The sequence below is a fragment of the Electrophorus electricus genome, chromosome 2 (assembly GCF_041902795.1).
Source record: "Electrophorus electricus isolate QZ-2024a chromosome 2, ASM4190279v1, whole genome shotgun sequence".
NCBI lineage: Eukaryota > Metazoa > Chordata > Actinopteri > Gymnotiformes > Gymnotidae > Electrophorus > Electrophorus electricus.
In genome coordinates this window covers 39,643,199-39,659,389 of record NC_137498.1, presented here as the reverse complement: position 1 = coordinate 39,659,389, position 16,191 = coordinate 39,643,199, and the positions used below count along the sequence as shown (strand labels likewise).

The 16,191-nt window shown below is 41.2% G+C and overlaps 1 protein-coding gene across 3 annotated transcripts in view; it reads right to left on the bottom strand.

The window, feature by feature from the left end:
* Positions 1–16,191, bottom strand: part of pip4p2 (phosphatidylinositol-4,5-bisphosphate 4-phosphatase 2) — a 24,724-nt gene extending 8,533 nt beyond the window's left edge. Inside the window, exons 1-6 of one of the 3 annotated variants that reach the window (XM_081703130.1) lie at positions 15,923–16,191; positions 10,962–11,086; positions 6,871–6,977; positions 6,235–6,358; positions 5,151–5,203; positions 646–736 (exon numbers count right to left, since the gene is read on the bottom strand). In XM_081703130.1, coding sequence (XP_081559256.1) covers positions 646–736; positions 5,151–5,203; positions 6,235–6,358; positions 6,871–6,977; positions 10,962–11,086; positions 15,923–16,028 — 606 coding nt within the window. In that variant the 5' untranslated portion in view covers positions 16,029–16,191. Of the gene's footprint in view, positions 1–645; positions 737–5,150; positions 5,204–6,234; positions 6,359–6,870; positions 6,978–10,961; positions 11,111–15,922 lie in introns of all 3 variants that reach the window. The other 2 variants (XM_081703124.1, XM_027015822.3) reach the window with 2 other exon arrangements.

Sequence of the window (16,191 nt, the reverse complement as noted above, 5' to 3'; positions counted from 1 at the left end):
ACAGACAGACAGACAGACAGACAGACAGACAGACAGACAGACAGACAGACAGACAGACAGACAGACAGACAGACAGACACAGACACACACAGACACACACAGACACACACAGACACACTTTTCCCCCTGCATGTTCAAGGTATACTCCTAAATGGGTCAAAGCAAAGTGGCTTATTTTGAACTGGTTATAAGAAACAAGGCCTGTCTTTCTTGTTCTGTCATGTAACAAGTCTTGCACATTACTGGCAGTGACCCCCTTACAAAATGCACACAGTGGATTAAAATCCACTTAACGATTATTACAAAACATTCAAATATCAGAAACACGCACGTGCACCCCCCCCCCCCCCCTTCTCTCTCTCTTCAGGGCCAGTTTATCAAAAAAAAAGAAATATCCATATGTACTAGATTTCTCTAGTACATACGGTCAATGTACACAGGTATTTACTTGCACATTATTTAAGCTGTATTATAAAAAAATAGTGGCCATTTTGGGGGGGGCAAAAGCATTATTTACTTAATCATACATATAATGTGTTAAATGCAATACTTCTCATGTAAAAAACTACAGTACAGAACAAAAATGGACTAACTTTGAATCGAGTGGGAAAGAAAAGAATACAATCCCATTGCATGAGTACTCACTGTTAATCCAATTCCGATGAAGATGCAGATCATTCCTACTGTAATGTAGGCACAGCAGCGCCTCCTGGGCAATGCACTGCCAACGGACGAACTAGGATGAGGATAGCATACAAGGTTAGGTTTAGGTCAAGGGTCAGTGCCCCAAATTTATCCCACATTTATCGTTTAGTGTTATCCCACATTTGTGATATCACATGGATTAGTAGCTTTTGTATAACAGCTATAATGGATTTCTTCTAAAAAATATATCTCAAATTGTCTGAACAGATGCTGCTAGCTAAGGTAATCCATTTGACAATGTCTGATCTGCTCTATGATGTTTTGCTGCTTCATAAAGCACTAATGGCTATGTAATTCTTCATATATCTGCTGTACAGACAGAAAGGGGGCCTGAAGTCTTAAATTGGTCTCTATGGTCCAGGTCTAGTGGACTGGTTGGGAAGACTGTGCCAACTGGCTGTTGTACAAATGCTTGTAATCAGATGAGGATTTCGTCAGGAGTCACATGGCACCCTCCCATCCCTACAGGGTCCTATTAAAGAGTTGGCAGCAGTCTTCATATGGCTCTCATGTGACTGGATTCTGAAACTCTTCTGAAATCACACGATGTGTATTCTGCTTTCCTTTCTGTCTTCCCTCTTCCTGGCTCTGTTAGGACAGGATTGTCCTCCTTTCCCAGGCCCAACTTTGCTGTTAACTAAAGTTCCCTTCTGTCATCTCCGTGGCAACTGTGCCAAATGTTGCCCATTGGCATGACTTTGCATCAGTGTCAGCCTGCTCTTGCCCCACTGCTGGTACTCCCTTCAAGCTGGGCACAGGATATATGGCATTACATTACACTCAGCATGGCACTGCCAGCCCGTGTTCATCTCCCCTCCTTCTCGGCAAGGCCTGCTTTGGTTTGTCTCATTGGTTAAGGTAGGCTCTGAGTTCACTTACTTTTGCCTTAGATTCTGTGAAATTCAATGCTCGTTGTCTAAACCTAGTTGTTAGTTGCTTGTTAGCTGTAATTCCTCACTACCAGTGTAGTTTTGCCCTGGCCTTAGGTGTGAATTGAGGGGCGGGCTCAGCACTTATTGAACTGAGTTAAATTAGGACGTTAAATTAGGGACATGTATGTCTGTAGTGGTAATCAACATCTGGAGAAGGTTTGGTGGTGCTCTCAGTTCATCTACATCTCACCTACAGGACTTAACAAGCTCAGCTAAGTAGCTTCTCATATTATCTCAATCCTTTATCGCATACATCCACAAATCAAGCATCTGAAATGTGTTTCACAATTCCTGTCCACATATCCCACAGATCTCCTCGACGCAATCATAGACATCACAATCAAATATCGTGGTGGCAGGAGGGGTCTGGAACTGCCAATCTGCTGTCCAGAAGGCTGACTTAATCTCAGCATTAGCATCCCTCCACTTCCTACACTTCCTGACTCTAACAGAAACATGGATCACCCCTGAGAACTTGGCGACTCCGGCTGCCCTGTCCTCTGCCTTTTCATTCACTCATTCTCCGAGGCGTCTCGGCAGGGGTGGTGGTACAGGTTTACTAATGTCTCGAGAGTGGCATTTCACTCCACTTTCCTTCTCTACTCTTTCCATCTCCTCTTTTGAATTTCACGCCATTACAATGTCTTTCCCCACCAAACTTCTTATCATTGTCATCTACCGCCCTCCAGGTTCCCTAGATCACTTCATTGATGAGCTCCACATTGAAGGAAATCCACTCATCCTTGGTGGCTTCAACCTTCCATCAGACAAGCTGCATTACCTCTTGCATCCTTCTGCTGTTGACAGCATTTGACATCACCCTCAACCACTCTCCTCCGACTCACAAAGCGGGCAATGTTCTGGACCTGATCTTCATCCGTACCACCACAACATCGGACATTGCAGTCACCCCCCTCCACCTCTCGGACCATCACTTTCTATCCTTCTCTCTCTCCCATCCTTCTCTTTCCATCCAGTCCTCTCCAACATGTTCCTCCTCCTTCTGTCACAATCTGCACTCCATAACTCCCTCTTCCCTTACTTCTACTATTTTGTCCATCCTTCCTCACCCTGACACTCCATCTTCTCTCTCTTTGGATACAGTTACAAATTCATTTTAATTTCTACACTCTCCTCATCAATGAATCTTCTGTGCCCTCTCTCCTCTAGACCAGCTAAGTCCTCCCCACCTGCTCCCTGGCTAACAGAAACACTTCGCTGCCACTGGAGAGAACTAAGGACTGCAGAGAGGCGGTGGAGGAAATCGCACATAAATTCAGACCTCAGCTCCTACCAGTCTCTTCTCTCCATGTTCTTTCTGGAAGTAACATCTGCAAAGTCATCCTACTACAGAGAGAAATTCGAATCATCAGCATCTGATCCATGCAAACTCTTCACTATTTTTTCTTCTCTCCTTAACCCTGCCCCTCCTTCCTCATCTCTTACTCTGGAGGATTTGATCACCTTCTTTGAGGAGGAGGTTGCAGCAATCTGCCAATTCTTTTCCTCTGTTCCCACTCCTCCAACCATTCCCCAACATCCAATTCTCTAACTTCTTTTTCTCCTCTCTCCTCAGATGAAATTCTTCAACTCCTGACTTCCAGCAATTCAACTACATGTCCGCTGGATCCAATTCCTTCCACTCTGTTCCAGACAATCACAAGAAATCTGCTTCCTTTCATCTCTGTCACCATCAACAACTCCTTATTTCTGGATATGTGCCTACTGCATTCAAAACCACCAGGGTGGTACCAATCCTCAAGAAGGCCACACTTGACAGTTCCAGCGTTACCAACTACAGACCGGTATCACTTCTCTCTTTCCTCTCAAAAGCCCTTGAATGAGCAGTTTATAATAAATTGTCTTTTTTTCTCACCCAGAAACAGCTGCATGATCCCAATCAGTCTGGCTACAAACCGGCACATTCTACAGAAATGGCTCTCATAGCAGTGACTGAGAAACTTCATGCTGCTAAAGCTGCCAAACAGTCATCTCTTTTGATTCTTCTAGACCTTTCAGCAGCCTTTGACACTGTGAACCACAACATTCTTATCTCTGTTCTTTCCAGGCTTGGTGTGACTGGCTCTGCTTGGAGAGGGTTTCAGTCTTATCTGTAGGGACGGTCCTATCAGGTGACATGGAGAGGATCCACATCCAAACCGTGTAGACTCTCCACTGGTGTTCCACAAGGCTCAGTATTAGGCCCCCTTCTCTTTTCTTTGAATACTCGTTCTCTTGGTGATGTAATAACCAACTTGGTTTCTCCTACCACTGCTATGCTGATGAAACTCAATTATTTCTTTTCTTTTCCACCCTCTGACATGCAGGTCACCAGACGCATGCTTGACTGACATCACGTCATGGATGACAGCCCACCACTTGAAACTCAACCCCAGTAAAACTCCCAACCCTTAGCATGACCTCACTGTTTCCTTTGAGAACTCCCTGGTATCACCATCCGAAGCTGCCCGTAGCCTGGGCGTAACTTTGGACAACCAGTTGTCGTTCTCAACTCATGTTTCTAATCTAACCCGGTCATGCAGATTCCTCCTTTTTAACATACGAAGGATTTGACCCTTTCTCTCGCAGGAAGCTACCCAGGTGCTTGTGCAGTCTCTTGTGAACTCAAAGCTAGACTACTGCAACTCGCTACTTGCTGGTCTTCCTCTAAGTGCCATCAAACCTCTACAACTTGTCCTGAATGCAGCAGCACGACTGGTCTTCAATCTTCCGAAGTTCACACGTTACTTCACTGCTGCCCTTCACTGGCTCCCTGTAGCTGCACGCATCAGATTTAAAACCTTGATGCTTGCCTACAAAGCCAAAAATGGACCAACCCTTTCACACATGAAGTCAATGGTCAAAGCCCGATCCGTACCTCAAGTACTTTGAACCTCAAGTATGGCTCGACTTGAAATACCTTGCTTCAGGTCTCATGGACAACAAGCATCGAGACTATTTTCTGTCCTGGCTCCAAGATGGTGGAATGAACTCCTACTTGCTGTCCGGACAGCAGAGTCCCTTGCAGTCTTCAAATGCAGACTGAAGACCCATCTATTTGCAGAATATTTAAAGGACAACTGACACTGCTCCCATATTGACTGACTAAATTAGTACTTATTGTAGGGTATTGTTTATGTTGTTTAACAAACTCTAGCACTTATTGTTTATAGCATTTATCATTGTTTAAGATAAACCTTATGTATTTGCACTTCTAGGTATCAGCATTCATCCCTGTATTCTACAGTATTCTAGTTCATTGGTATGTCTGATACTAACCTACTGTACTGTACTTGGATATATTCTATGAGTAAACGACAAAGCACTTTTGTAAGTCGCTCTGGATAAGAGCGTCTGCTAAATGCCGTAAATGTAAATGTAAATAAGAAACCAATTGCAAGAACCCAGACGGATGTTGAACAGTGCAGTCAACACCACTGTCATCCCAAAGGTTTGAGCCATCACACCTGGCATAAAATCCACATGACAACAGAATAAATGTAAGCAACTTACATTTTTTTGCAGTGCGGGCACTTGGCCAGTGTGTTAAATCGCAGCTCCATCCACTGTGGGCAGAACAAAGAAACAGTTTCAGAGTCACACAATCAAATAAGAACATAAGAAGAAAAATCATAAATTACATGCTCTACGACTCCATTTACTCTTGGATTAATTGGATCTTTGATTATGATAACAGTCCAGTTTCTAAGATGGCAACCTAAATTAATCGATTTTAGATTAAATTAATTTGATGTTCAAAGACAAAATGCACTAATAGCACACGTGGTACATTTAAAACTTCCCTTGAATTTATTCACAAGAAATAACACAAAAGGTCACTGTCTAGTAGGCCCTACAAAGTTGCCTTTGTATGGTAGATCAGTGATATACTCGTTAGTTACTGGCCATTTCTACATGATCATTAGTCGGACTGTCTTCCAGACCATCCGTAAGGGAGCAGCGAACTACTGAGCCCAGGGAGCATTAGGACCTGGAGGGAAGCAGCAGCACCATTAACAGGCCCAACAGGGAGGAACAAGGACACAGCCGCATCACTGCCCTAACACACATGCATAACAGCAGTGTTTAGGGATGCCAGTCTTCTGCTGAACATGGCAGTACAACAAAAGTGCCTTGAATGCAAGATCACTGGAACTTCCTGTTGTGGAGAACTGGGAGGAATCTAGACAACATTTCTTTGGCACTCTGTAGTTAGGCTGTATAACCTGACACTATGGTATAGAAATAAACGTGGTAGAGAAATATGGTAGAGAAATAAACGTGGTTAATCCTTGTGAAGGATTAAACAGTAAAAACTGTGTGACTGACAAAATTAGTTATATATTCATGAAGCACTGCCCATTCTGGCTTGAAAAATGTTAATATCTCCCCATTCCTAAGTTACATCACTACACATAACTGTTAGCTGGCCCTTTCCAGCTCAAGAGTTCCTGGGGAACTTCCGCTTTACGATCACTGGGTCAGATAATGTACTCTGGTGACTTTGCATGGAACACTCCATTAAACTCAACCCATCCTGACAAACATGAATGCCTGTTAACATGAAAGCCTACTGAACACAGGCATGTGTACGCACGAGGAAGGTGTTGCCACAGTGACCGCAGACAACACGCAGGCCCTCAGGCTGCACGGGCAGAGCGGGCTGTGCGGGCTGCTCTTCCGGGATCACCATCACCGGGCTCAGGTTGATGATGCGTCTGCTGGAGTGTCGATGAGAGAACAGCAATGTCAAATGTGTAGGTGTTCCCCCAAACCCCCACCCCCCATCCTTATGTCCGCGGTTCTGCTAAGAGCGGCTGTTACTAGCTGTACCATACTCAGATGTCAGCGCAGACGCACACACAATTCCCTCTTCAGTTTGTAAAAAAAGTCAGCCCCTTAGTCCCTTTTGCTCTGCTCTAGGTTCATGCGTCTAGCAGAATGCCTCTGGCTGTTGTTTTGACATCCATACTTAGAAGTCTATGCACTCGAACACTGAAAGAACATTCTGTCAAGAACATCTGGAAGGAAAGCACCACTAAGAATAAGTGTTTTTATACATTTGAAACATGGACTAATGCTTCATGCAAGGACCAACAGGCATGCTTTCATGATGGAATCAGAGTATGCACTTTGAAAACCAGACTCTGTCACCAATTGGCACCCTGTGCTACCTGCCTGGTGTTCTCAAATGCATGCCTTCCCTGCTTCTCCGGTGAGAGTTCACACTTACCAGTTGGGACGAGGGCATCCTATCCTTCGGGATGTGTCTTTACAGATTAGCAGGCAGTTGCAGGGACATCTAACATACTTCTTTCCTGTTGGTGGGTTTTTGATGGGCTATAAAAAAAAAGACAGAACAAGAGCTAACTGAAAAGGTTCACAAGGTGCAAATATGTATTCCAAAATTTATTGTAATTATGTGTAGAATTTCATTTCACATAGACCAAATCTAAAATCTCGTTAATAGCCTTTTCCCAGACACTTTTACACCTATTTTACAGTATACCCATATCAAAATATAATTTGCTTTTAGAATTGTTGCACCTATTGAAATGTGTTCTATAGGTATGATCCAACAACAGCGCTATATAATAATACAGTAGCTATCTACTGCAATAGTGTCACAGTGAGGCTAACAGCAGGATACTGTGCTGAGTCACAGCTGAATACCTCGGGCAAGCAGAAAAAGCACTCTACTTTGAGTTTATACAAAACACCTCCATACTGTTACCACCACCACATTAATGAGGTCAATTTGTTATGTAAATGACAACATTTAATCCAACTGTGCTAAGATTTAGCCAGAAGATAGCAGACAAAGACCACGGCAGCACCACTAAAAGGTTTTGACTAATAATAAATGGGAAGGTAATGAAACGCAGAAGAAGTGAGAGTTGGATCACTTGGCATACGATCACACTTTTCACACTCATGTAATGTGAACAACAGATTACACCACTCATCTAAATGTGTTCATTCGCATTCAGGTTCACAATATCGGTAAAATCATTGTAAATACAGTATCAAAAATACAAAAAAGATTAACACACAGACAATAAGATATTTGTATCACAAAAAACTCAGTTCTACTAAGTTCTCAGTTCTACTCAGTGCTCAGCTCAGTTTTATTGGTGTACATCTTTAGCCTGATCAGCATAGATGGTATAGACATTTTTCCATATTCTCTTTATAACAAAGATACACAATGTATTACATGAAAGAGCTGTCAGCCAAGCCGATCTACCCACAAACCATGTTAAATTACAAAACATTCTTGTTGAAAGACTGCAACTTTTTCCTCAGTCATATCTAGTTCAGACTCCTGGTAGACTCTCCTGATCACACAGAGTCAGAACTCACAGAGAAAACTTCAAATCACATCAAGCAACTGCATCTTTCTGAACTTCAGGCCATGAACCTCCGCTAAACTTCTCAGTGAACTTGGCTGCAATACATCTTCAGATGACTGAGCACACAAGCCGATTAAGCAGTGCACCAGCCAGTTATAAGGGAAAAAGGAAGGGGAAGTTGTCTTGTTGGATGAGCTATTTGGAAATTCATGCTGCAGCAAAGGCTGACTGGTTTTCTACAAGCCAGCTTTCTGACAAAGTAGCTAGAACACACAGTGACATTCTCCATCACATATACAATTGCCAAATTCAGATTCCATATTGTGTAATACCTATTAGATCAAAATCCACAATACACATTTGTAAGAGCAAAGTTGTATGTGTGTCACTTTAAGCAACACAGTTAAGAGTTCCAAATCCAGTGGTAGGAGGGTGATTGAAATCTGATGTCTTACATCAGGTGCCCAGACTACGTCATGGGTATATGGGAATCCTGAGAATTCTGACCTTTGAAGGACATTGCTATTATTGCCTAGCAGATCTCAAAGCTTTTACTAACAAGTATGCCCTGTTTTAGGAATTAACAGTACTAGTAATGTCCATAACAAATAGCTGTAGCTCAATCTGTGTGCAGAATTTAAGATTCAGGGATAACACTGTATCTAGCTGGAAGAAAATATATGCAAGGCAGTAACAGAGAGGAGGAGACGGAGATAAATGATGTCTGAATAGTGAACCAAATATATTCCACCATTCTCCTTTTCTGTGTAAGGTTGCCTTATTTCAAGAGAATATTTAGAATCTTACTGTCTGGAACCCAGACAGTGAAAGAGAGCTAGGTAGAGAGAGAGGGAGGGAGGGGAGAGAGAAAGAAAGAAAGAAAGAAAGAAAGAAAGAAAGAAAGAAAGAAAGAAAGAAAGAAAGAGAAAGAAAGATGAGCAGAGAAAGAGAGGTGGACACAAGTGAGTAAGTGTGAGGAAGTACATTCTCAGTGAACAGAGCTTGCCCGTCTACACCGGCCGACCATGATAAATATGAGATAATAAGTGATCATGGTTATCCAGAGATCAAAGTTTCTGTGAGCCATACAACAATCACACTGTAGAGACAGAGCTGCAAATGTGAAAAATTTGACCAAATACATCAAATTTTCTTTACAAAATTTGAGATAATACACTCCAACATTGTCTATCTAATACTGACAAACTGCCCATCCTAATAGGAAAAAAGAAAGAAAGAATGTATCACTTTAGCTGGGCGATATACAATGACATGCCAAAAGTCATAGAACAGGAACTAATATCATGTAGGACCACCTCTAGCCCGGCGAAGTCCAGTAACTCGACGTAGTATTGATTCCACAAGTGGACAGAAAACATCTGATGTTGAGCCATGCTGTCTGGACAGCCACCCACAGCTCTGTGGTATTTGTAGCAGCAGGATCTCAGGTACGAATGGACCTTTCCACTACATCCTATAGATGCTTGATTGGGTTCGTGTTGAACGGGCCACTCCATTCATCTGAAATCTCCAGAATGCTCTTTGAACCAATTCTGGACAACTTGGGCCCGATGACACGATGCATTATCCTGCTAGAATATCTCTTCATTGTAGAGGTACATAAAGTCCATGAAGGGCTGCAAATGGTCACCAAGCAGTGAAATGTAGCAGACACTGGTCAATTACATTTTTAGGTGGACCAGTGGAGCCATGAGAACACACCCTACACCAGTATGGAACTTCCACCAGCCTGCACAGTGTCTTATTGATAACTGGGCTCCATGGCTTCATGGGGTATGCATTACAAACAAAGCCTACCATCAGCCCAATACAGTATGCCACATGTTGCCAGTCCTCTAGGGTCCACTTTGCAACCTCATGAGAAGCGCTGTGTTGGGTGTTATGTTGTTAACAGAGGCACACTGGTGGGTCTTCTGCTCCCATATCCCATGGAAGGTAAAGAACGCTGCACTAACCTGTGGGATATGCCTGTGAGGACTCCTGCATTGACTGAGGATGTGATTTCTGCCAGAGTCACTTCTCTGTTCACATGGACAATTCAACCCAGATGCCACTGGTCACATTCATTAAGCACCAAGGCAGTCTCTGTGCTGTCCACTGTTGGTGGTAACGCCTTCTATGACGTACCTCTGGTACACACTTGACACTGTGGATCGAGGAATGTTAAATGCCTGCTCAACTTCGAAAATGGAATGCCTCATCCGTCTGACACCCACTATCAAGCCTTATTCGAACTCCGATAATTCATGTCGCCTTGCCACGAGCATGCTTGCCAGTGTTCAGCCTAACTCACAAGATAACACCTCACAACTTATACAGGTGTGGATGTTACCAAGCCATCCCCTGAGGTAATGCTACTTTATAATCAGTTTACATACTACTATCGCATGATTTTGGGCACTTCAGTTTATATCTGCCTGCCATGGGATATGACAGTAAGTAACCCACCCAAACAGAACACGCACGCAAGCAAGCACACACGCAGATTGTATTGCCCTGTTTGTAAACATCCTTATGTATTTATCTAATATCTCCTTCATTTTCCTTTCTTTTCAATACTCGTCATATCAGTTACAGTCATTTTCAAGTTTATTGTTATAACAGAGTTCTTAATTTCCTTAACTGCAAAGGTTCATTTGTGTTGTTTTACTGTAATACTACCTTGGAAATACAGTAAATGGATATGGTCATGATAAAGCTTACTGAATTGAATTCAGTTGATAATCAGAGAGGTACACAGAGATAGACCAATGAAAGCAGAAAGTGAGAGAGAGAAAGAAAGTAAGAAAAAGAGAGGGACCAAGAACGAGAGAGACAGAACTAGGGAGAAGGGAGAGATGGAGAAGGAAGTAGAGAAAGCCAGAGAGAGAGAGCATTTGAGAGGGACAGTGTCTAAATAAAGACTAGTGGTGAATGATGAGATGAGGTGAATGATGAGAGGCTCTCTTACCGTGGCTTCGTTGCAGACAGTACACTTCACCACATGCTGATGGAGCTTGCCATCCAGGTTTATAAGAGACTGGCACACTCGGCAGTTAATGACCGGCACCCCTCCAGCATCTGGACTGGCAATGGCTGTGTAGGGGGGAGGAAGCTCAGCTAATGGGGTAGAATCACACACACACACACAGATTGCTGTTTCATTCCAGTGTTTTATATACTGGTACACTAGGTATTCTGGACCCCTTCAACCAGATCTGATAGTCTGTCGAAAGCATTTTTTGTGCTTCCTTAAAATGAATTAAGCTGAATTTTTGCCATGTGTGAAAGCATACCAAAGCCAAGACGCATTAGTAACATGCTATTTGAATACTGCATAAGCAAGATGTTTCAGCAAATAACACCACATAAAAATAAGCATAAGTGGGAAATCATAAGATTTTGTCTAGTTAATCTTTGTTTTTTTTGTTTGTTTTTTTTTTTTTTTTTTAAAAAAACAACCCACGAGCAACACAAATATAAACTCCTACCTGAAATACCCTGAATTACAGCTGCAGGGCATAAGAAAATGACTTGCAGGTATATTGCTATATTATATTGCCATCTTCCCCTTTGTATAGTTCAAGCTTCTGCAATAGCAGTACTGCAAAGACCAATAATGTGAGTATAGTTAACATTGTTACAATATACCAATATGTTAGAATATACTGTACATTACTTTATATGCTTTTTCATGCTGTAGTTTACAAGCAGTGTAATGAAGCTATTAGAGTTTTCAAATGTTTCCTTATATTACTAAGCACTTTGTTTTTACTTTGAAGCACAGTAGTAGCAACATGGCTAAACCCCTACACCAGATTGCTTAAAAAGAACATACATATTGCTTGAGGTATTATTGTAAGGAATGCTGAAATGCTAAAGGCATATAATCAAAACAAAGGCCTAATCCATGCTTTTACTGGCTTGGGCAGGCTCATTAAATGCTGTGCCAAGTCCCCTCACTGGAGTCTAGCTAAAGGATAATTATAATTACTATTACGTTTACACTTCATGTCAAGTAAATGTCTCAGTATTAAATCTTTAACACAAATTCCGGTTGATTTTAAATGCAAAGTGTATAAGATTTAGGGGAGATCTATTAGAAGAAAAGGAATATAGTATACCATAGTTACAGGTTATTAGAAACCATTGAAAACCATGTGCTTGTGATTCATAGTTAAAGGTTATTATAAAATAATAGTGTTCTTGTTATCTTAGAACGAGCCCTTCGTACCAACTTAGGAAGTGAATCCTCTTCCAAAGAGGGGTTGCCATGTTGTGCCACCACATTTCTACAGTAGCCCAGAAAGGACAAACCAAATACCGGCTCTACAGAGTGCATTTTGCATTTTTAGATTGAAGCCGCAGTGTGAATTTGGTGAACATGAGGAAGTAAAACAAAATTGGGACAGGTAATGGCAGAAAACAAGTATAAACATGTGTGGCCTTTCCCAGATGTAAATTACTGATGATAGACAAAACTTTCACAAGGAAAAGCCAAATTAGCCTAATTTAGCATATTATTCTAATGCAGTTTGTTTCATAGCTTTATGGCCAGGGGCATAATTCCCAACTCAAGTGATCTTTTTCCTCATGTCAATACTGAAAAATATCTAATTGGTACCAGGACTGTAATTTTATGTTTATGTACCAATTTATCTTTGGTATTTGAACCAAGAAAAAGCCAAGTGTGAGATCAGCATACAGCTGATGAACGTTATTGCCAATAAAAGTGTAATGATAAAAAAATGGTAGGTGTTTATAATAAAGGAATGGTGATTATATATTTGTTTTAAATAATGGTTCATTTAAAATGTCTGAACAGAGGAATGACTCATTTATAGTGGGTATATTGAATTCACTATAAGCTACTTAGTTTTTTTTTTATAACCATAGTGTCAGGAAAAGCACCTCCAAATATTTGTCTCATGTCAGCTGCAACATAAAATGTAGGAACATGAAACCAGTATGTTGTCCAGTGTTCTGGTGAGGCAGGATGGGGTTCCTGCAGATGACTGACTCTGAAATTCATGGCTTTTTTCAAGCTGTGAAGTGCTTCTTTCCATGGGACTATCGTGTTTTTTTTTCTTATAAAGAGTTTAATATTACATTACAGGTTTGACCATCCAACATGGGGCTGAGGAACATCACTATTAATGGTATCTCTGAATGCAACCTTGCAAAAGAGCTGGGAAACAAACCTCAATTATGTACATGAAGTGCACTGAGAAAAATCGTTCTTTCTTTTAAGTGGTGTGTGTGGTTCATCACAGTATGAATGAAAAATAATATAAAGGAATATTTTTTTGTATTAATGATGCAAGCTATTGAAAATAACAAGCTTCTTCTTATTATGCGTAAGGACCTCTGATCATACATGAGAAAAATGTATCATGACTTTAGATAACCCTATGCTGTATGACCAAATATGACAATTAAAATTACATGGCATCAAGGTAGTGCTGTGACATTAGCCTTTTGTGAAAGAACACGGTCATCCTGCAACCTGTGACTAAGAGTATGTTGTCCCATTCAAATATGGGCTAAAGCAGTCTAGTCAGAATGCCTTTTGAATCCACAGACCTAGCAGAATCTGTAGCCAATAGCAGTTTAACTGAATATTACCTGACGGCCCAAAGAGAATGCATCTTTTCCACTGTCTCCTCCTTCCCCTAAAATTCTCCCTTGTGTCAGTGCTGTCATAACTTACAAGTATTTATTTAGTTTCCTCAAAATGATTTATCACCTCAATTATACATCAGCTTTTTTGGCTAACAACTATAACACACTATTGAGGTACTGCAGTGAGTACCAATCTTACTAAGGGTCAACACTAAGATAAGGCAAACAAACAAGAGATTCAAATGGGAACTGCTCAATGACGCCTAGGCTGTGGACTTGCAGACATGGTCTTTATGCCTTAAATACCAATATAGCATCTGCTTCTCTTGGCAAGGAGGCATTTAGTTTCTCTGACATTACTTTGCACTCCATGTAAAATGAGAGGCCTATTCCCAACACTGAGCCGAACCCTAGAGCCAGCTGCTGCCAAACCTCAAATCTGAGCATGGCAGAAACACTTAATAAAATACACCGATTGAGCCATGTTTGGTACTGAATGTGTGGGAATTTCACTTATAGGTGACCCTGTCACGCATGAATATGCAGATCGACTCTTAATAGTACTCTTGCCACACACTCAGATTAAGGAGTAGTTTCTGCTTTAATTCAGAGTAACATTTCCTTTATTTTTATGTGCAAAAACATAAAGGCACATGGCTGCACTGCATGGCTTATATAAACTACTGCTTTTTTCATGGTAGAATGGCTGTTGCAGGGTCATATGTTTGCAGATTTTGCAGAGTCCTTTTTCTACAAAGCCTCTTTTGTTCATCTGTAAAGCCTCAGAGAGACCTGCTGGAAATTACAATCCACATCACAAGAGACCCTTGACTGGACTTCAGTTCTGTTAGCCTATAGCCTTGACCAGGTGAGGCTGAAGCAACTTTCACATCTTTCTAAAGACTAATCCATAGCTTACTTATCAGAGCCCTAGGCAAACACAGTCAACACATTGTATTATTTATTGAGTCTTCAAGTGTTTGTGTTGTTTGCAAGTCATTATTTTAATTGTATTTAATCTAAACTACCTCACATATTTTGGGACCTAAAGGTAGTACATCTAGACTGCAAACTTATCACTGGAATAAAAATAATTGTACTCAGTGTCAGTCATAGTCATGCTCCTTTTAACCTCAGAGTTACAGAGAGAAGCTAAATTCTCAGCATAATGTGCAAAGGTAACATTTCTCATCCTTGTCTTAATGTTAGTGTCTCCTCTGCAAGTAGGAGAGGTTTCATGAGGAAATCCAGAACACAGGCTACTATTAGGATGTGTGTAAGTGTACTTAATTGTAAAGTAATATTTTTCTGATTCATATGAATTTGGCCCTGCAAACACTAAGAAACACAACTGATGCCCTCTGATCACTAGGGTACAGTAATTACTCAGCTTGACTAGGCTACTGTTGTAGCAGGTCTCTCAGCTGATCCAGTTATATTTAAGGTGTTTCTATGTGGTTTTTTTTAAAAATTATTATTATTTTTTTTAAATTTAATTAAAATAGCTTTGTAAACAGCTGTAACACAGAACAATAAACACAGACTTGTTTATCAAAACATTATCAAAATTATGGACTGACCAAATTGTTCAAAATGGAGTCTTGTAGAGCTAATGGTTTAAATCATTAGGTCTAGGTCTAGACCAAGACTCAGTCTTATAGCAGCAGGTGTACATGTGGTACACATGTATGATAGTCATTTACAGTTTATAATTCCAGTATAACTGACCAGCCTAAATTACATAGAAATTACCTTTCGCAATTTAGTTAGTTCTTCCATTTATTTATGCATTTTCATTTCAGCACTTAGGAAAGAGAGTGGATGGTAGAGGCTAGCTAGCGCCCTTCACAAAACTGACAAAGGCAATTTAATTTCCAGCACAAAATCCAAAACGAACAACCGCGAAGATTACAGGCTATTCCTACAAGTATTGCAATCCATAGTCAGATTTACTTCAAACTGTAGCCTACATTCAAGCTTCTTCATGATTAGGTTCGTAGCGTTCAATATTTATTGAAGAAAATACTACAGCTAACTAACCTAGCCAATTTACTTAATAGTGTAGGCAACGACAGGCTAAGATGCAACAACCTACTACAAATCTGCATCTTTACTCAAATTTGTCGACGTTTATTTAGGCCTTAAACGTCCCTGGGTTGCCGTTTTCCTCTTTATTAATTAGTGCTAGATGTCTTGGACCTTGGGCCTTGAACTAGACTTATACACGCGATATATGGTTAATGAAGCGCGGTGTGTGCTACGCCCAAATGATTCAGCACCTCCGAGTCAATCACAATTTCTGTTTATTACCTCTTGGGCTGGTTTCCTGCAGGTACGGCGGTGCTGTGGGTGTAACATTCCCAGAGTTCTGCGTAGACAATAGCGGTGATCGTTCATCCATGCCATCGGAAGCCATTATTAACAGCGATTTAACTGAGAATAACAAAAAAATAAATACATCAACAGCTTCGACTACTGGTCCAGTGCTACAGAGTGGGAGCAGCGAAATTTCAGCGTCGCTCCCGCAGCACGGAGATGAGGCAGCGGAGGCGGAGCCACAGACGTGAACGTGGTGGAAT